The following is a 22537-nucleotide window of genomic DNA, read 5'->3' on the forward strand; positions in this document are numbered from 1 at the left end:
TTGGTACAAGGGCCGGTGCTCTGTGGAAAACTCCAGAATGACTCTGCCAAAGCATTGGAAGGTTTCATATACCACACCCATGCCCTGTCAAACCGCTGCAGCATAACTAAATTCAATGAACAATAATTTTTTTAAGAACTGCACTACAGAAAGAAACAGAGAAATCAAGGAGTCCCATGAACCAAAGTGGTGGTGCCACAGTGGAAAGGAAATTAACAGGTATAACTAAATTTCACCTTCCTCAGTGGTCCAGCTGCACCATCCTGTATGAGTGGGATGTACCTAGGCAAAAACTCACTAGATGGGGGAAGACAAGGGCCCCTGAATAAAAGCTCTACCAAAGCCCGACCAGGTTCTGGCTAGCACATCCAATCCATAATGCTTTACAAAGGAATGAAGCAATGACCAAGTCACCACTCCACAGATATCTTCCAGCAAAACCACTCAGCCTCCATTCAACACGTCTCCTAAACATGACTCAAGTGAGTTTGGCACCTATTTGTACCTGCAAATATAGGTGGCCTTGATGGCCACATTTATCCAGTGTGCAATGGAAGATTTGATGCCACCTGGCTCTTTCAGGATCCACGGAAAAGGACAAATGATCGGAGAGACAAAAGCAATTCATCTCCTGCAAGTACTGAATCTGAACTGAGGACATCTAGCTTGTGGAGCCTCCTAGTTCTCAAGTCAGCACCCAGGTACCAAAAGAAGGGCAAGCAGAACTCCTGATTCTAATGGAAAGGAGAAATCACTTTCGGAAAGAATAAGAGAGCAGTACAGATGGACACTAAGGGGCCAATATTCAGCTGGTGGCACTCAATGTTTTGCTGATCGCTGCCAATGTTATGCCCAGAAATTCAATGCCGGGCCATGTCCAGACTTCAGCATCGAATTTCTGGGTTTCTGGAGTCAGCAATGGGCACCGCATAAAGACAGGACTGACTTTCATACAGTCTTATTTATGTGGTGACCTTGGCCAGTTAAGTGCCACATATTGAGACTTAACCAGCCATATGCTGGCTCCACCTACAGAATGCTCCCAAAATAGCCATTTTTTCTTTAAGCACATTTTATTGACACTACCCAGTTAAGTGCCAATGAAAATGAATGATTATCCTCGAACAGGCAATTTAACCAGCCAGGAGCCGTTTCTGGCTGGAAATCGCTTTGAACATTGACCCCTAAGTCCTTAGAGAAAGAGAGATATGGGTCCTGACTGGATAGTGCCTGAAGCACCACCAGAACTGGCTTCACGATGAGATCCTTGAGAGAGGCAGCCCTCAGGGGCTCAATGCAAGCTCCCGGAAGCACATTAAGTATCAGATTCAAATCCCAAGAGAGAAGAGATGGTCAAACAGGATGCCGCAGATGAGCAACCCCCTTAAGAACTGTGTAATATCTCCATAAGCTGCTAGGGAAACCTCCAGCATCTTGCCCCTGTAACATGAGAGAAATGCCAGCTGAACTCAGAGAGCTCGGTGCCAACCCCTGGTCAAACACCTTCTGCAGAAAGCTGAGTACCTCCAGGATCTGAGTCTTCCATGGGGAGAGGGAGCACCTTTGACACCATCCCTCAAAAACTTTTCAGACCCAGAAGTAAACCAAAGAAGTGGATGGCTTGCAAGCCTTGAGTAAGGTGGTAATGGCAGCGGGAGAATGCCCATCTCGCTAGGTGCCTCCTCAAGGGTCAAACCTTAAGCCAGAAGGGATCCAGCTATTCCATTTCTACTAGATCTTCTCTAAGCAATACGCGACCCCTAGGAACAAAAAATGGGGACTCCACCAGGAGCCGAACAAGATCTGCACACCACAGCTTTTGGGGCTAATCCAGGACCACCAGAAAAGGATGACATATTATTCTCTAAAGGACCTGGTCAATCAGGGGCCATGGCAGAAAGATATAGAGAGGCTCTTCCTTGGGCCACCGCTAAACTAAAGTATATATTCCCATCGAGGCTACCTATTTCCGGCGGCCGAAGAAATATTCTGCCTTGGCATTTCTATCTGAGGAAATGAAGTCAAGGATGGGCTGCCCCACTGGTCCAGGGGGAGCTGGAGGGGGTGGGGAAGGGAAATGGGACTTGATATAGCACCTTTATGAGGTTTTTGCAACTACATTCAAAGCGGTTTACATATATTCAAGTACTTATTTTGTACCAGGGGCAATGGAGGGTTAAGTGACTTGCCCAGAGTCACAGGGAGCTGCAGTGGGAGTTGAACTCAGTTCCCCAGGATCAAAGTCCACTGCACTAACCACTAGGCTACCCCAGCTTCCACCCCCCCCCCCCCCCCCCAGATCCAGCAAGGTTGAGGAATTCTGCCTAAACACTGTCCTTGTCAGCTATGTGGACTGCCAACAGCACTAGAAGGTTTGATTCTGCCCAACAAGAAGGGGTTGCTGTTTCCAGGGACACCGCTTAACTTCTGGTGACTCCTTGCTTGTTGATATATGCAATTGCCATTGCATTTCTTACCATCACCTGGACCACTCTCCCCTGGAGCAGGAGGAGGAACTCTGTGAGATTCAAGTAAACCACACCACCTGGGTCTCCAAGCAGTTCATGGACCATGAGGTCTCCATGGGGATCAACACGTCTTTGCAACTGTGCTCAAGCAATGAGTCACCCTCCAACTGAGAAAACTTGTATTGGTGGTTACCACCACCCAGTTGGGCGGGTCGAGCAGTACCCCTCCCCCATGACTAGGACAGTCCTAACCAGGCCAGGTGACAAGAGAAGTCCCACCAGTCCAAACTGTGCAAAACCCCAAAGGCAGAGGTACATGATGATCGAAGTCCTGGGAGACGGGCACCAACTGTGACAAGAGGGCTACCTGGAGAGGACTCATGTGGGCCTGAGCCCAACACACTATTTCCAGATTTGCCACCATGAATCCCAGAAGTTTGAGATGAAAGCCCCATGGATCTGAAACAAAGTTGCATAAGTTGCGCTTCTAGACTTGCAGCTTGCCCATGCATTATTCCATGAGGAACACCATCCTCTGGGCTGTATCGAATTGGACCCTAGGTATTCCAAATTCTCAGAGGCAAAGAAGTGGCCCTTTGCCTGGTTCACCACACAGCTGAAGCTGGATGACCTGATATGTGATGGCTCTGGAGTCTGCTTCACAGTTGGCCTGGATGAGCCAATCATCCAAATATGGATAGAGTTGAATGGCCTAGCACTGCAAGTGTGCCGCTACCACCACCACATCTTGGAGAAAGTGCACGGGCCTTTTGCTCCTCTGAATGGTTGGACCTGAAACTGAACATGCCAGTCCTGGACGCAAAAATGCAGGAAACACTTCTGATCTGTCCTGATGGGAATATACAGGTAGCCTCTGAAAGATCCAGGGAGGTCAGTAACTTGCCCAGACAGGGGCAATCACAGTTCATAATGTCTCCATCCGAAAGCGCAAGACCTTGAGGCAAGCACTGACCCCTTTTAGATCGAGGATGGGTCGGAAGGAGCAATGTTTCTTTGGAACCATCAGATAACAGAGTAGCGACTTTCCTCCCATTCTGAAGGCAGAACTAGTTCCACCGTGCCCAGATCTAGAAGATGCTGAAGAGTGATCGAGACAGCCTGGCACTTTACAGCTGAGCCACAAGACCATGAACTTGTCATGGACTGGATAAGCAAACTCCATGGTGCAGCCCCATCTGGTCAACTTGAGGACCCATTGGACCAAGATGAAATGGGTCGACTCATGGCTGAAGACAGCCAGCTCATCCCCTATCCAAACCAGCAAGGGGCTCAGTCCACCCTCACTGTATACCTCTGGAGCCTCTAGCAGAACTAGAGGTCCCAGAATCTGCTGACTTCTTATAGCCAAGAAAGGACCACAGCTTGAAGGACCTATTGAGGCCCTCAGTGGGACTGGGCTGACACTTATCCAACCAAAAAACGGTCTCTTTCCCTAGGATAGGGCTTGGCCTTGGAGGCATGTTGGGACTCTTTCTGGCATAACTTAGGGAGATGGAGAGAACAAGTCTCCCCAGGTCCTTGATCAGCTTCTTCAGATCCTCCCCAAAAAGCAGATGACCCTTCAAGGGAAATTCACTTTACTCTTTGAGGATGCATCCATCACCAAGTGGTGTAGCCAAAGGCCCCATCAAGCCACAACAACTGAGGCCTCAGAATGAAAGGTTATGCACAGCAAATCATAGAGGACATCCAACAGGAAGGCTACTTCTGATTCCAACTAGGTCACTTCTGGGGACTTCAGCAGCTGTTGCAACATGGCTCTAGCCACATAGCTCCCACAAACTGCAGCCTGAACACCTGCTGCAGTAAAGAGGGCCAGCTTAAGCTGCTGTTCCATCTTTTTCTCATGCAACTCCATGAGAGCCAAGCCCCCTTCTATGAGGATTGCAGTCTTCTTAGTCACAACCGTAACCAAAGCATCCACCTTGAGGAAACTAACAATACCTCTCCACCTCCTCAGGAGGAAGAGAATCCAGCCTGTTCAGTTCAGCACCTTGGACTCCCAAAGGACTCCATCCAGGTCCTCCAAATCTGCCAGCATCATGTGAGAAAGCATCTAGTGAAGGGGGAAGTGCTGGGGAGGAGGGGATCAGAAATACTCTCCAGAATGGGATTCCCCTCCCTGGGTTCAGTGTGGACAGATCCAGAGCCTCAGACACTGAATCCAATTATATGACTGGAGAGTTCTCCTTCTCCTGGGGGGGTGGGGCTCTGCTTCTGAGCCAGTCAGAGAGTGACTGAGACTCTGAAAGGTCCTCCACCTCATCATGGCTACCCTCAGAGGTCAAAGAACCTTCTGCCAGCAAGTGGTCACTTCTGTACCTTTTAGCTCCAGGAGAGTGCAGCCCCTGAGTGGCAGGGAACTAGCATCAGCTACTAGCACCTGCTTACCCAGAAGGACCACTTGCTGCAACCACTCAGAACCCCGCGCCTGGAGTAGGTGAATGGACAATGACCCCCACAATGGGGGCTGAGACTGCTCTTGTTGCAGAGAAACTGCAGTAGGATCTAAAATAGCTACTGCTTACACCAAAGGCATTGGGATCCCAGGTCCTAATGCCAGGGGAACCACCCTCCCCCAACTCTTCCCTCCCTGGGACATTTCTAAAGTTGGAAACAGCTTGTAACATTGAGGGCAGAGGGAGCTGACAGCTGTGCTCAGCTGACAACTCCCACAGGAGTGCAGTGCTGGCCTGCTGGCCACATGGGAAGTGTGCATGGGGTTGCGCTACGAGCTGACTATGGCCCAGGACTCACCAGGCTTCTGATACTCCCTGTCTGGCTCTCGGGTGTGGATTTCCTTTTTCTTTTTAAAGTTGCCTTTGATTTTGTTTTTTTATTTTTAATTTAACCTAACTTTATTCCCCTGACAACAGGGCAATACTATCTGACCAGTCAGCCCAGTCACATTAAAATTAAGAGACACAGGAGGACATGGGGAGGGGGAGGGGGACATGGACCCACTCCTCCTGTGGCCATGGCCCTGTAGGACCAAGCCAAGCACCTCAATGAGTTATCATCTGTGGGCAATGACTGGGGGCTGCAGAGCTGAGCTCTACCAGGTCCAGTCCAGAAAACCTAGGAGCAAGGCCATTAGGCTCTACTAAGTGGTGCCACTCATATCCCTGCCTCCAGTATCACTAAACCCCAAAAACCTCCAAAAATAAATGAGTTTTTAACTTCATCTTAAATAATTTAAAGGATGATTCTTGAAGGATTTGTAAAGGCATATTGTTCCAAAGACCGGAGGGGGGGGGGGGGGGGGGGGGGGGGGGGAAGAAAAAACACTGCTACGTGTACATTTCCAGACCAACACACTTCCTCTCCTTTTGCTATGCAGGTGATGACTGCCAGGCAGAGGAAGAAGCTGGCCCTAGTGGCCACCAGCACCAGCACACAGAGCAGCAAACCAGTGGGCCTGCACAAGAAAGAACACAGGACCATGGGGTGGAATCACAGGACCCAGCAGCAGCGCCGCCTCTCCCTCCACCACCCGCAGCCTTTGCCGATGGTGGCGAAGAAGAAGATGCAGAAGGGGGGGGGGCACATCCTCAGCAGAGGCTATCCAGCCAGAGGAGGCAGCTACTGCGCCTCGCCACACAATTGCTGGGCCAGAATGTGCACATGGAAGATCACCAGTGCCAGAAATTAGAGCTGCAACGGGAAGTGCTCCAGGTGCAACGGGAAGCGATACAGGCCCAACGGGAAGTAGTGCAGCAGCTCCAATGGCTAGAGCACAGCATTGAGGGCCTACGCTGTGTGAAGAATAAGGGGCTGTCCTATCCCGGGTAGGCCACTAGGTGGAGCTGTTCCCATAGAAATGGGGGAAATGTCCAGGATGAGTCACTAGAGGGAGCCAGTAGGGGAATGTCCAGGTGGGGGGTGCTAGGATCAAGGAGAGTCCTGGGCTGGAAACAGGTGTAGGTGGTTATGGGCTGGGTCCTGCCTGGAATTAGGGGGAAGAGCCTAAAGAGGTGGAGAAGCTAATTAACCACCTTATACCTGCCTGAGTGGTGAAAGAGAAGAGAGGAGCTGAAGACCTGGCAGTTGGAGGAAGAAGATCCCCTTAAAGGTTCTGGCTGAACTCTGTGGACTTTAGGGGAAGCTCTCTGCTGAAATGGTGACAGCTGCACTGCTCTCAGAGAAAGAAAAGTAAATGCTTTTGTTTGGCTGTTTGAACTGTGATGAGAGAAAGAAGAAATGTTTGAATTGAAGAACAAATGTTTAAGTTAAAGCAGGAATAAGCCATGAAGAATATGTTAATTGGCAACTAATAAAACCTTTAGTTATAAGAAGCCTAGTGTTGGTGAACATTTGTGAAAAGTGAAGAGGAGGCAGAGAACTCCCCTGTGTTTGAGGCAGAGTCCTGGTGAATTACCGAGGAGTGTAGAGGCCAATCGTGACTGTGGGTGAAGGAAGATAAGCAGGGTCTGGCCAGAGCCTGGAAGGGTGACCAGCTCACAGCTGTGACCTGAAAGCACCTAGTACAACCCTGATGCGTCTACTTCCACAACTGCACAGCAACCACCCACTAAGAAGAGGAGCTTGAGATCCTCAGCTTCCCCAGCCACTGGTCCAGCAGCCACCACACCAGCTCCCCTTCTGGGTCCTATGCCCAGGTTGCAGGGCAAGCCACAGACCGCAAGGTGGCCGGAATTCCACAGGGCAGCTGAGGCAGTAGGCTGCCTTGTGGACACAGAGGAGGAGAGTGGGAGCTCATCAGAGGAGGACTCTCAACAGAGTTCCCCTGCAGCACCAGCTGCAAAGGGAGGGGTAGGAGGGGACGGGGCCAGGGGAGGGGGTGTGGAAAGTGATGGGACATGCTGGCGGGGTGGGGGTGAGGGTTGGAGGGAGGGGAATATGCACAGAGCGGGTGATGGTGGTGGGAGGGGGTGGTGGTGGTGGTGTGTAAATACTATGTGATAGACATAAATGTCAACTTACTCTCACACAAAACTTGTCTCGATCAGTCTTTGCCTGGCTCTGACCCCCAGCTGATGTGCACTCTGCTCTGCTCTGTGGGCGGGAGGTGGAGGGGGCTCCTCATCCTGTTCATCTGGGGCCTGCTGCTGTGGTTGCTGTGGCTCTTCTGGGAGGGCCTGTCCTCTGCACATTGCCAAATTATGTAGCATGCAGCAGGCCAGGAATATGTTTGCCATCTTTTGTGGGCTGTACAGGAGCTCCCCTCCAGAACGGTCCAGACATCGAAACCTCTTCTTAAGTTGTTCGAAGGTGTGCTCGATGATGCCACGGGTGGTCCGATGTCTACTGTTGTAGTTCTCCTCTGACCCTGTTTGTGGGTGCACTTTGGGGGTCATGAGCCAACTCCGCTGTGGGTAGCCTCTGTCACCTTTGGGGAGAAGCAGGATGAGACAGATGAGTGTGTATTGTTTGGAGTGGGTACCTTGTGGAGGTGGGAGGGGGGAATAGTGGGTTGTGGAGTGAGCTGGAGGGAGACAATGCTGAGGGTATAGTTTGGGCAGATCCATGCTGCACTTACCTAGGAGCCATCTGCCGGTGATCTCCCCTCGGTCAAACCTGTGGAAGATTCCTGAGTGCTGCAATATAGGCATCATGGGTGGAACCTGGGTATCGGGCACACACGTCTAGAATCTCCCCCTGGGCGTCACACACAACTTGCATATTGAGCGAGTGGAATGCTTTCCTGTTCCTATAAGTGGTCTCTCATGCCCGGGGGGGGGGGGGGGGGGAGGAGGGGGGTCTGAGTGCAACATGTATGCAGTCAATGGTGCCCATGACCGAGGGGAAGCGAGCTATGGCATAGAAGTCAGCCATGTTGTTCTGCAGGGCCTGGGGGGTGATGGGGAAGGTGATGTACTCAGAGGTGTGGGTAAGGAAGGCATCAAAGAACTGGGTGAGGCAGTTAGAAATGGAAGCCTGGGTGAGACCCGTGTTCACAGTTAGGAGAGACTGGAAACTCCCAGTGGCCAGAAAAGATAGAGAAGCAGTGATCTTTAGGTGCACAGGGATGGGGTTGTTCCTATGAGTCCTGGGCTGCAGGAGGGGTTGGAGCTGGTCACAAAGGTGCTGAATGGCAGCCCTATCAAACCGGTACCTAGTGAGACACTGCAGGTCAGTGAGGTCTAGGAAACTGCTATGGGGCCTGAAAACTCTGGGGCGTGAGTACCTCCTGTGGTGCCTCCCCTCTTCCTCCAACATGTAAGTCACCTGTGCATTTAGTGCCTCCATTTCCCCACACTACAGGTGCAATGCAGTGGCACCAGTGTTCACCTCTCCCTACCAACTTGGTGAAACACAGCAGCAACAAACAGTAGCTGACACTCACTCTCCCACCACCGACAAACAATGCGGTCACACACAGCAGAGCCACACTGCAAGCACTTTCTGACCCACTACAAACTCTCCTGCCACACCCTCTAGCCACTCACTCTCCAAGCAGTCTTCACAAACATGGTGCAGCAGTACACAGGACAAAGAGACAAACAGAGACTACAAACAGGTAAGGGAATGAAATATGAACTTGGGGACAGTGAATAGAGAGGGATAGGGGGAGGGGATGGGGGAGACAGAGGAAGGAGTAGTTGTGTCTGGGTTTGGGGGCTAGAAGGGGTAGGGAAAGCTGAAAAGGTAAAACACAAATGAGGCAAGTGAGGGTGAAAACGTTTCGACTATGGCACACAAACAAAGGTAACAGGTACTCAACAAACTCTCAGCTTTCTCTACAAACGATTCAGCTTTCTCTCCCAACAATGCTCTCATCCACTCTCCAACTCCACAAAATTGCTAATGGGTCTAAAGACGACTTCCCCCTTAACCTGGTCGCTTTTATTTCAGGTCTAACTAAGGACACCTATGTTCCCACCCATGCAAAACCATTTCGCTAGCCGTTATACGATGGAGGCGCCCATTTCGTAATGCCGCCCATAACATGCCCCCTGTGGGGACAGCCATAGATGGGCGTCCTTGTGCTGAGGACGCCCTTACAGCCCTGTTTCGATTATTGGATTTGGGCGACCTTCTTTCACAGGGATGCCCATGTGCCTTTTGTGTTGCTTTTTGGACGCCCTTCTCTTTCGAAAATTAGCCTGCTTGTCTATGAACCTACGAATACTACACAATTGCTGCAGTATGAAAAATCCCTTTTTTAAAACTGAGGTAATGTGTTCAGTAAAAGTCAAGCAGGAGTCTATTACTCCTAAATAACGGAAAAATGACATGGGGAAAAGTTGTTTTCCAAACAAAACAGGATGTAAAATCGGAAGAGGGCCATGGTCACCCACCCAACAAACAACAGTCTTGTCCTCGATGAGGTTCTCCTCTAAGTGATCAGAAAGATTTGTTTAAGCATTTTCAGGATCTAACTAATTCATCTGATCTAATGGGACAAGTCGAACAACCAAATGTAAATAAATTAGCATCTTATTTTTCAGAAAAGATTACCTTAATAAGACAATTTACACTTTACCAACTATTGTCAATTCTACTAATGATGGCATTTCTGAAGATAGGTATTGGTCTACTTTTGACCCAGTTTCTTGTGCAGAAGTTGAACCTTTGTTACCTTGGCTAAGTCATTATGTTCACTGGATTGTTGTCCAGCTTATTTACTTTGTAATCCTCCTTTGGAAATAATGCTCTGGATATTGTATTTCGTAAACAGTATTTTGAACACAGGCTGATTTCAATCCGTAATGGGTGAATTCATTCTTACACCTATCCCTAAATCTTCAAATTCAGATTTGACAATACCAAGTAATTATAGACCAGTTACTAGCCTACCATGTTTACCATCTATCTCAGTTTGGGTTCAGAACTTTTCATAGCATTGAACATTTGCTTCTGACTTTAGCCTCTCAAGCGAAAAAAAATACTTAGTGCTGGTAGTCAAGTTGTATTGCTACAGTTTGACATTTTTGCCATATTTGATATAGTCGCTCACAAACTATTAATTACAAAACTAAGGGGTCCTTTTACTAAGGTGCGCTAAAACATAGCCTGCGGTAGTGTAGACGTGTGTTTTGGGAGCGCGCAGAATTATTTTTTAGCACACCTACAAAAGATGCCTTTTAAACATTTTTGCCAAAAATGGATGTGCGGCAAAATGAAAATTGCCATGCGTCCATTTTGGGTCTGAGACCTTACTGCAAGCCATTGACCTAGCAGCAAGGTCTCACGCGGTAACCGGGCGGTAATGGTCCATTCATGACAAATTCCACTTGATGCGCTTAGCTGCTGCGTGTTAGAAAAGAAAAAAATATTTTTCAGACACGTGTAGCAGACGTCCACCAAAATTGAAATTACCACAAGGGCCATGCGGTAACCGGGTGGTAACTCCAATTTGGTGTGCGTTGGGCACGTGTAGGGGCCCCTAAGCGTAGGCATTTCTGGTATGGCACTGAATTGGATCTATAAATTCCTATCAAATAGGAAATATAGGATTAAAATGAAAGTTGATCTCTCCTCTGCTTGGTGATCTCCTTGTGGAGTTCCTCAAGGCCTGCCTTTCTCACCTATATTATTTAATATTTTTAGGAGCACTCTTGGCTCAATTCCATTGGAGAAGGAGGAACTCCTTCTCTCTTATGCAGATAATATATTCATTTTAAACCCTCTAACTGGAGGCTTGGATCAATAAGTTTTGATAATAACTAACTATCAATAGGATTAAAGAATGGGCTTCATTACACAACTACTTCAGATTGAATCATTGTGGGTTGAAATTCCATGTATAAAAGGGAAAAGGACAGTGACAGGAGTGTACTACCATCCGCCTCGCCAGGATGAGCAGGTAGACGCAGAAATGATAAAAGAAATCAGAAACACAAACAAAATGGGCAATGTGATAATAATGGGTGACTTCAATTATCCAAATATAGACTGGGTAAATGTAACATCGGGACACGCTAGAGAGGTACAATTCCTTGATGAAATCAAGGATAGCTTTATGGAGCAGCTGGTGCAGGAGCCGACGAGAGAAGAAAAAATTCTAGACTTGGTCCTTAGTGGAGCGCATGATCTGGTGAGGGACGGTATGGTACTGGGGCCACTTGATAACAGTGATCATAATATGATCAGTTTTGATATCAACCTTGAAGTAACTATACACAGGAAGTCAAATACGTTAGCGTTTGACTTTAAAAAAGGAGACTATGATAAAATGAGAAGAACAGTGGGAAAAAAACTTAGGGGGACAACTGAGAGGGTAAAAACTGTACAACAGGCATGGACGCTGTTCAAAAATACCATCCTGGAGGCCCGGGCTAAACATATTCCACTAATTAGAAAAGAAAGACGGAACTCCAAAAGACAGCCGGCCTGGCTCAAAAGTGAGGTGAAGGAAGCTATTAGGGCTAAAAGAAATGCCTTCAGAAAATGGAAGAAGGAACTGTCTGAAAATAACAAGAAACAGCATAAGGAGTGTCAAAGCAAATGCAAGGCGCAGATAAAGAAGGCCAAGAGGGATTACGAAAAAAAGATAGCATTAGAGGCAAAAAAAACATAGTAAAAAATGTTTTCGTTATATTAAAAGCTGGAAGCCGGCAAAAGAATCGGTTGGGCCGCTGGAGTAAAAGAGGCGATCAAGTAAGACAAAAACGTAGCGGAGAGATTGAATAAATTCTTTGCTTCGGTCTTCACCGAGGAAGATTTGGGTGGGATACCGGTGTCAGAAATGATATTTCAAGCGGACGAGTCGGAGAAACTTACTGACTTCACGGTAAACCTGGAGGACATAATGGGGAAGTTCAGCAAACTGAAGAGTGGCAAATCTCCTGGACCGGATGGGATTCATCCTAGAGTACTGATAGAACTGAAAAATGAGCTTGCGGAGCTACTGCTAGTGATATGCAATTTATCCTTAAAATCGAGCGTGGTACCGGAAGATTGGAGGGTGGCCAATGTAACGCCCATTTTTTAAAAGGTTCCAGGGGAGATCCGGGAAATTATAGACCAGTGAGTCTGACGTCAGTGCCGGGGAAAATGGTAGAGACTATTATTAAAAACAAAATTACAGAGCACATCTGAGGATATGGATTACTGAGACAGAGTGAGTCAGCACGGCTTTTGTGTGGGGAAATCTTGCCTGACCAATTTACTTCAATTCTTTGAAGGGGTAAACCAACATGTGGACAAAGGGGAGCCGGTTGATATTGTGTATCTGGATTTTCAAAAGGCGTTTGACAAGGTACCTCATGAAAGGCTACAGCGGAAATTGGAGGGTCATGGGATAGGAGGAAAAGTCCTATTGTGGATTAAAAACTGGTTGAAGGATAGGAAACAGAGAGTGGGGTTAAATGGGCAATATTCACAATGGAGAAGGGTAGTTAGTGGGGTTCCCCAGGGGTCTGTGGTAGGACTGCTGCTTTTTAATATATTTATAAATGATTTAGAGATGGAAGTAACTAGCGAGGTAATTAAATTTGCTGATGACACAAAGTTATTCAAAGTGGTTAAATCGTGGGAGAATTGTGAAAAATTACAAGAGGACCTTACGAGATTGGGAGACTGGGCGACTAGATGGCAGATGATGTTTAATGTGAGCAACTGCAAGGTGATGCATGTGGGAAAAAAAGAACCCGAATTATAGCTACGTCATGCAAGGTTCCACATTAGGAGTTATGGACCAAGAAAGGGATCTGGGTGTCGTCGTCGATAATACACTGAAACCTTCTGCTCAGTGTGCTGCTGCAGCTCGGAAAGCGAATAAAATGTTGGGTATTATTAGGAAAGGTATGGAAAACAGGTGTGAAGATGTTATAATGCCGTTATATCGCTCCATGGCGCCTTAAGTATTGTGTTCAATTCTGGTCGCCGCATCTCAAGAAAGATATAGTGGAATTGGAAAAGGTGCAGCGAAGGGCGACTAAAATGATAGCGGGGATGGGACGACTTCCCTATGAAGAAAGACTAAGGAAGCTAGGGCTTTTCAGCTTGGAGAAGAGATGGCTGAGGGGAGACATGATAGGGCTATAGAAATGCTAAATAGTAGTAGTAGTAGGTATATAAAATAATGAGTGGAGTGGAACAGGTGGATGTGAAGCGTCTGTTCACGCTTTCCAAAAATACTAGGACTAGGGGGCATGATATGAAACTACAGTGTAGTAAATTTAAAACAAATCGGAGAAACTTTTTGTTCACCCAACGCGTAATTAAACTCTGGAATTCGTTGCCGGAGAACGTGGTGAAGGTAGTTAGCTTGGCAGAGTTTAAAAGGGGTTAGAAGGTTTCCTAAAGGACAAGTCCATAAACCGCTACTAAATGGACTTGGGAAAAATCCACAATTCCAGGAATAACATGTATAGAATGTTTGTACGTTTGGGAAGCTTGCCAGGCGCCCTTGGCCTGGATTGGCCGCTGTCGTGGACAGGATGCTGGGCTCGATGGACCCTTTTTCCCAGTGTGGCATTACTTATGTACTTATTGTTAGTCCAATAAAAAAAAGATATCACCTTATTTATTTTCTTTGTTTTGTTTTACCTTTATTTATTATTTTTAAAAGTGGACTAGCACAGCTACCATACCACATTACAGCTACTAAAATCAAAATACTAACAAAATCAAAGTGCTTTGGCTAGGCAAACACCAACATTACCAGTTGCCATACCATTAAACTCAAATGATTTTCTGTAGATTGTTCAACTAAGGTTCTGGGAGTTATTTCGGACTCTTTATTATCTTTGGAGAACCAGGTAAATCCTCTCACTTTAGTGTAATGTACTATATCTTCAAATTTAAGATGTTACAAAAAAAGACTCCAGTTATTACAGAACTCAGCAGCCCGTCTAGTTTTTAGGCAACATAAATTTGATCAGGCCATACCTCTGTTAAAGGAGCTTCACTGGCTCCCAGTTTGTTCTAGAACAGAGTTCAGATCTTCTTGTATTATTTTTTAAGATACTGCATGGTTCAGCTCCAGTTTATTTGACACAGTTAAACCTTCTTCCATCCATTATTCCAGGAAAATGTATACTTGATCGCCAAGTGCTCAACTTTCCTTCATTTAATGGGGTTTGATTCAAGAAAGTCTTGGAAACATCTTTTTTTATTCCAAGTTGTACAAATCTGAAATAATCTACTAATATCTAGTTACGTTTCCTTTCATAAGAACCTAAAAACCTATTTATTTTAGAAATATCTAATTTATAATAGTTGTCAGTGATAATTACAATATATATATTTTTGTTCTATTTTCTGAGTCATTAGGTTTCTATTATTGTAACAGGTTTCTTTTTCTCTGATTTATGAGAGTCACTTTGGACCTTTGGTGGGATTAAGCAGATTACAAATACCGAGATTAGATTAGATTATGCAATGAGACCTAGTTAATAACAGCTGGCGTTAACAATAAAATGACATATCTTAACAGTAGCCCACACCGTTAACTTCCCCCTTATATTGGTTTATGCCGAGGTTTTGCACAAAATTCAAGCTTCTATTCAGTTAGAAACAGGGGCGTAGCTACATGGGGCCACGGGGGCATGGGCCCCCACAGATTATGCCCGGCCCCCTCTACATTTGACCCCCGCCATTGCCCCCGCCCCATCAGGTACCTTGTTTGCTGGCAGGGGTCCCCAAACCCCGCCAGCCGAAGAGTTTTCTTCAGCGCTGGTCGACTCCAGCTTTGAATATCTGGGTTTATTTTGGCTGTTAAAATGTTAACCAGCTATGTCAATATTCAGCCCTAACCAGTTAACTTTTCAGCGATCAAAGATAGGCCTCCTAGTTAAGTGGCCTATTTTGACCGCTCAACATAGCCGGTTTGGCGCTGAATATCCACACCTAACTGAAAGACTCCAAAGGAAACTGGAGAGTCATGGGATCGGAGGCAGTGTATTATTATGGATTAAGAGCTGGTTAAAAGATAGGAAGCAGAGAGTAGGGTTGAATGGTCATTATTCTCGATCGAGAACGGTAGTTAGTGGGGTCCCTCAGGGGTCTGTGCTGGGACCGCTGCTTTTTAACATATTTATAAATGACCTTGAGATGGGAGTAACTAGTGAGGTAATTAAATTCGCAGATGACACAAAATTATCTAGGGTCGTCTCGTCACGGGAGGAGTGTGAAAGATTACAAGAGGACCTCATGAGGCTGGGGGATTGGGCGTCCAAATGGCAAATGAAGTTCAACGTTGACAAGTGCAAAGTGATGCACGTGGGAAGGAGGAACCCGAATTACGGCTATGTCATGCAAGGTTCCGCTTTAGGAGTTACAGACCGAGAAAGGGATCTGGGAGTCATCGTGGATAGGATGTTGAAATCTTCCGCTCAATGTGCTGCGGCGGCTAAGGCGGCGAACAGAATGTTGAGTATTATTAGAAAAGGGATGGAAAACAAGCATGAGGATGTTATAATGCCGTTATATCACTCCATGGTGAGACCGCACCTGGAGTATTGTGTTCAGTTCTGGTTACCTCATCTCAAAAAAGATATAAAGGAATTGGAGAAGGTGCAGAGAAGGGCGACAAAAATGATAAAAGGGATGGGACGACTACCTTATGAGGAGAGGTTAAGAAGGCTAGGACTCTTTAGACTGGAGAAAAGCGGCTGAGGGGTGATATGATAGAGGTGTACAAAATAATGAGTGCTGGATTGGCCGCTGTCAGAGACGGAGTGCTGGGCTTGATGGACCTTTGGTCTTTTCCCAGTGTGGCAGTGCTTATGTGCTTATGGCTATGTCGCTAACTGGAATATTCAGTGAGAGATAGGTTATTTCCTGCTGAATATCCACAGTTAGGCTTTTAACCACTATTTAACCAGTCTGGCTGGTTAAATAGTTTTAAATATCAGGAGTTATATCTATAATTTAACATTTCTATAGTCTACGTGGCATAAATAGTATTGTATAGATATAAGTAAGAGCCAGTCCCTTTCCCAAAGAGCTTACAATGTAGTCGAGACACACAATCAAGATACAAGTACAGAGATAAGTTTTAATATTATAAAGAAGTACCATTAAGTGATCATCTTTTAAGGAGGCAAGGTATTATAGAAAAAAAACTGCTCATCACTTAAATAAATGACAGTCCTTAGAAGAAAGAAAGACTGACATCATTCCTCAGCATGGCTCATGGGGCTTTTATTTTAAATTAATTGTTCTTTTTCCATCTTCCCCCTTACATCTTCCTCACTGAACATTTTCTACTTCTGGTGTCTAAACACTGCTCCTCTTATTTGAAAACAATGGGCTCTATTTTCACAAGCATGTTGTCACAAACAGAATAGGAATAGCATGCTGTTCATGACATTAATCAACCGGCTCTACAAATAACTTGGCCTGAATATAAAAGAAAATCCTTTCTTCTTTCTGAGTTTAAAAAACAAATTATTCCAGGAATAGAGGTGAAGAGTCACTGAATCTTCAAAACCACACAATCTAAAACCGTAAACAATCAACTCCGTTAGCCACACACTAGAACATTAATGATTATAGTTCCGGTCATTTCCACAAATGCTGTGATCATTATGGATAGCTAGTTAAACTACAAAATCATTTGCAGGATTCGTTCAATACTTTAAACTCAAATACATTCACAAACTTATCTTTACTCACCAAACCTGCCCATCATCATCCTATAAAAAATAAAACAGATAAAATTTTATTAACATACACTCAATAGAGTCGAATTAGCACAAGATCAACATGACACATGCAGAACAGTGAGAAAATATGATGTTCTATGAAATATTGGACATTAAATGACAGTATAAAAGGGGTGGCTAGACAAGACACCACGGGGGCAATTTTATAAGTGGGCACCTCTATTGAGGTGTCTAAGGCTGCATGGTAGGAGTCTGTGTAACACCAAGGGAGGCTTTACAAGTCCACCGCAAACAGCAGGGGACAAAAACCAAAGCAGATCAGGAGTCTAGGAGAATCTTTATTAAAATAGAGACGACGTGGCCACGTTTCACCAAAAAGGAGGCTGCATCAGGGGTTATATAACAACAAGCCAGGGATTAAGATCTTGTATCCCCAGCACATGCACTTGCATCCAAGATTGCAATTAGAAGGTCTTGTGCAGCAGTGGCGTAGCCAGACCTGACATTTTGGGTGGGCCTAGAGCTAATATGTGTGGGCACTATATAGATAGATAGATAGATAGATAGATAGATAGATAGATAGATAGATAGATAGATAGATAGATAGATAGATAGATAGATAGATAGATAGATAGATAGATAGATAAATAGAGAGACATGAGTAGTGTTTCTTGGGATACTACAAAATAATGCCTTAGAATGCACTTGATGATGGATTTCTAAGTATTCTGCCCAACAGTTGCCCTGCATCAACATAAACCACCACTTAAGCGCACAACTATGGAATGCATTGCCAAAAGCAGTAAAAAACTACACTCGACCACCTAAATTTTCGGAAAGCACTAAAGACAGACCTGTTCAGAAGAGCATACCCCACTGACCCAACATAAAAATACCTGGACACTTGCAACACAATGTAACCAAAGACCGTAACAGACATTACCTGACTCTTCTTCCCCCCTTCCCTCTCTAAGTTCCCTCAATTGTACCTACCATACATGCACCTCATTCTACAACAGTATCATTTGTATTCATTCATACCATGTATTTGTTCAGACCGGAATCGGTTAACGCCATTAACGGTTACATGTAAGCCACATTGAGCCTGCCAAAAGGTGGGAAAAAGTGGGATACAAATGTAACAAATAATAATAATACATCCAACAACATAGGTAGCAGAAGCATAATAAAGTTGCCCTTTTACTAAAGCTTAGCACCACCACAATCCTGGAACAATGTATTCAAATTGTAGTAGCACCTCAATAATAGCAACACAAAATCCATTTGTTGCCAAGTGCTTTGTGATCCTGCAAAGAGGCTTCTTATAGCCTATATTGCAAACCATGACACCAGTTCCAATAACAGTACCTTTAAAAAGGCAGCAGTGAATATACACAACAGCAATACACATCCCATTGGAAAAGCCAGACGTCAGACTCATAGATCCCCATACAAACCACATGCCAGCAGAAACTCTCATCTGCTCGTGGTCACATGCAGACCACAGACCAACCCTCATCAATTACAGAATAAAGGACCAAAAATTATACATTTATTGATTTATTTTCTAAATTTTTATGTCACATTATCTATGCAATTCTAAACAGATCACAATTCAACACACATTAATTTTAAAACATATTACAAAAACATAAAGACCTTCCCTACCCTACCCCATCCATCCCAGCAGCCTGGCATCAGCTTTTCCCTTCAATACTCTCTATCCATTACCATAGCTCAGCATCAGTCCTTCCCTTCTCTACCTTACCCCCCCCCCCCCCCATCCATCCCTGTAGCCCAGTATCCATCTATCCCATAGCTAAACATCAGCTCTATCCTTCACCCCACTCCTCCCTGTAGCCTAGCATCAGCCCTGTCCTACTCCCTACCCACCCCCTATGGAATTAAATAAAAAAAGACTTTTTTTTCATGCCCACCTCTGCACGCACTGGTCCACCCAGAGAAAACTGCCGGTGCCTACACTTTTTCTTTTTAAATTTTAAACTAGGCACTGCAGAGAGACCATCCCCACCCAAAAACCCACCAAATGTGAGAAAGACAACTTTTTTTTAAATTAAGCTAGCTTGGCACTATTAAAATTTATTGTTGGGGAATTTTTGGGTGGGGATGGGCTCCTAGGCACTGGCAGTGAAACGTCTACCCCCCCCCCCCCCCCCCCCCATCCAGAAGCCCACTACCAGACCACAGCCATCATTTGATAACAAAGAGTAATCAAAATGCTGGCAGGTCATGGTGATGGGCTTCTGGCCTTTTTAAAACTTTTTGCCAAAAATGGACACGTGGAAAATCAAATTGCCACACGTCCATTTGGGTGTCTGACCTTAACGCCAGCCATAGACCTAGCGGTAAGGAATCTGCGCAGTAAGGGACCTACGTGCGTCAGATGCACACTTTTCTTATAGTCACAATCCCTATTTTTAGAAATCCCTCTCTCTGAAGGAGAACGACAGGACATACAAGCAAGGGGAGGGAGGGCAAACAATAGCGAAGGAGGTTGTATGCACTTTGAGATGCAGGGAAGGCAGGGGGATAGACAGAGATGCTCGAGACTGTAAAGCTGTGGGGTGGTGAGAGGATGGCCAAAGAAGACCAAAGAGAGGGATAAAGAGAAGCTGCAGAGGGCAATGAGGAAAGTGAAGGGCAAATGATGGTAAGGAGGGAATGGAGGAAGCAGACAAGGACAATATATGAGACAAGAGGAGCAGCAGGCTATCAGTGTTTTCTAGTATACTTAACAGTGCCAGAAATTGATTTAACTGCAAAAGAACTTTTTCTGCAATACTGAGATTTCTGGCACTATTAGAAGGTATTGGAAGCCCAGAGGACAGTGTAGCGGGATTCAGAGCAGGGAAACAGAATTCCAATCCCACTTCTCCTCCTGACTCTCTATTGTGACCTTGGGCAAGACACTTCACTGTCTAACTTAGGTCATAAATCAACCTTGGACAAGAAATAACTTTTGTACCTGGCCGGCAGCGATTCGCACACACAGACAGGCTCGCACGAGTCGCACCTCGCAGTAGCTCTGGAGTTCCCGCCATGTCCTGTCCTAATAGGAAGGTTGCGTCATGAGGGCGTGCCGCGTGACACGTCAGTGAGGGCGTGACGCGTCAGAGCGAACACCGGAGCCGGCCTGTGCTGTGAGTTTGAATCGCTGCGGCAGAAACAGGGAGAAAAAAAAAGAGAAGTGCCAGATCTGTGGGAGTGGAGGGAAGGGATCATGGGTGGTCGGGGTGCGCTATTCCTGGGTGGGCCTTGGGCTTAAGTGGGTGGGCCTGGGCCCACCCAGGCCCACCCGTGGCTACGCCCCTGTAATGTGCAGTATAACTGAAAATTGAAAAAGAGCAGCAGCTCACTGCCAACGTCCACCCCCATTGACTCATCATCTGTGTCTCCAGCATCCTCAGCCACAGGCTTTAACACTGAACAAATCTCTTCATCATTTATAACCGAAGTCTGTAGATCGTCATCAATTACATAGTGGTCAAACTCCTCTGGAGTAACTTCTGCTGGGAGATCCACAGTGAATGTAAGATTCTCATCATCATAGCATTCTTTCATAAAGTTAGCCCATCTGTAGCAGTTGGCAATTGTACTTTGGGTAACATAACGCCAGGCCTCCTTTTACATGTGTAAGTGAATCCAGTAGGCTTAGCTTGCAAGCCAACTCGGTCAGTCTCTTGCCAATGTTTTCATCATTGTCTATTGTCCCCATCAGATGGCGCAGCACCAGTGCTCTGTAATGCTTCTTGAAATTGGCTATGATATCCTGATCCATTGGTTGGATAAGTGAAGTTGTGTTGGGTGGTAGGAACACAACCTTAATGTTTGATAGTCTAACGTCAGTGCTGCGTGCTGCACAGTTGGCACATAGCATCAAAATTTCACAGTTCTACCTGAGTATTGTGTGATCCAATTTTTTCAGCCATTGTAGACAAATTTCTCGGGTCATCAAGCATTTTTGTTTGCCTCATAGGCCACTGGGAGTTGCTTAACATTCTGAAGCAACATGGCTGTTTACTTTTCCCGATTGTTAGTGGCTCCATTTTTCATTTCCATCCATGTTGCATGAGATTAACAGTGTCAGTCTTTCCTTTGGCACTTTTGTACTGTGCCACACAGAAATTGGACATCATGAACTGGGGAGCCAATGAGGTTGAATGGATCACTCATGCAGCATTAAGACTTTACAAGCCCCAGAGTGAATGAGGAAATTGCAATTAAAAAGAGTGAAGTTGTAAAAAATGTGGCTCAAGGCATTGCACTTAAGCAGAGTATGTGTGTATTGCTGGTGTGCCAAACTGGAGTAAGTTAACATTGGAATGAATGAGAAAAATTTTGGGACTGCAAGTTTCCGTTGCAGATAAGTGGAGTGTGCGCTTATGACCGTGCACTTAAGTAGAGTGCAGCGTATATGTATATTTTGTGACATGCTCAAATGCCATGTTTTACATAAAACCCCAAGACCTTGAAACACGGAATAGCTACAATATACTGTACCAAAATGATTGAATAAATGATTTTTTGTACTTCCAAACTGACTTATGCCATGTTTATTTCATAGCAGCTCACGAGTACCTCATACCTAGAGGAAACTGAGGGCAGGCTGATAAACTATCAAAAAATGCAATTAATTGTTAGTGGCACTTCCAACAGATTAAGATGACTGCAAACAAATTTTCTGTATGACTGTAGAATTGCCTAAACTGAATGATAAAGCTTAGAAGGGTTTACACAGGCAAACAAAACAAAACACACCGAGAACCAGACAAAAACTGTAACACTATAACGCGAGGATTCTATAAAGGATGCTCAAATTCATATGCCAAAATTTATGCATGATCCTGAGATGTGAAAACAACTAAACTGGATAACGAGCCAATTATCAATAATGGGCACAATCAATTGATATTAATTGGCACCAATTTGGATTTGCGCACATATTTTCCTACCTTCTATTGTATAAAACTGGATGCCCAAATCCCACAGGCACAACCCAAAAGGGGGTGTGGCCATGGGAGTCAGGGGTGTTCCAGAAATTTGCATGCTGTGTTATAGAATACTGCAACTGTGCGCCCAAATTGGGCACCAGCAATTACATGTCACGGTTGTGCCCATGTTTCGTGCTCTCCTGCTTCTCGCCACCTGGTGGCCAGACCTGGTGGCTGCAATGAACTGTCTGGTTATTGTCACCCGTTCCAGATTTCAGGCCAGTCCGGTCCGGATATTCCAGACTTGCTCTTTTTGTTTGAACCTGCACAGCTCCCGTAGTTGCCTGGTGATTACTGCAGTTGAGCCTCAGCTGCAGCTGGGCTTATTAGCCATTCTGAAATCTTTTTGCTTTGCCTTTGCATCGCCTAAGGCCCTGGTTTGTTGGTGCTTGCTGCACTTCTGTTTAGTTTGGGTTCTTGCCTGTGATTCTTGTTTGTTTCTAGTTAGTCTGTGTGTAGTTTAGATTAGGTTGTTGCCTGTTTTCTAGTTTTGTCTCTGGGTTACAATTTTGTGTCT

General features: G+C 45.5%; 1 protein-coding gene across 1 annotated transcript in view; it reads right to left on the bottom strand.

Moving 5' to 3' along the window:
* Positions 1–22537, bottom strand: part of PARVB (parvin beta) — a 318556-nt gene that overhangs the window by 123493 nt on the left and 172526 nt on the right. Inside the window, 1 exon segment of the mRNA XM_030214982.1 lies at positions 17019–17038. Coding sequence (XP_030070842.1) covers positions 17019–17038 — 20 coding nt within the window.

This window comes from Microcaecilia unicolor, chromosome 9, assembly GCF_901765095.1.
Source record: "Microcaecilia unicolor chromosome 9, aMicUni1.1, whole genome shotgun sequence".
Taxonomy (NCBI): domain Eukaryota; kingdom Metazoa; phylum Chordata; class Amphibia; order Gymnophiona; family Siphonopidae; genus Microcaecilia; species Microcaecilia unicolor.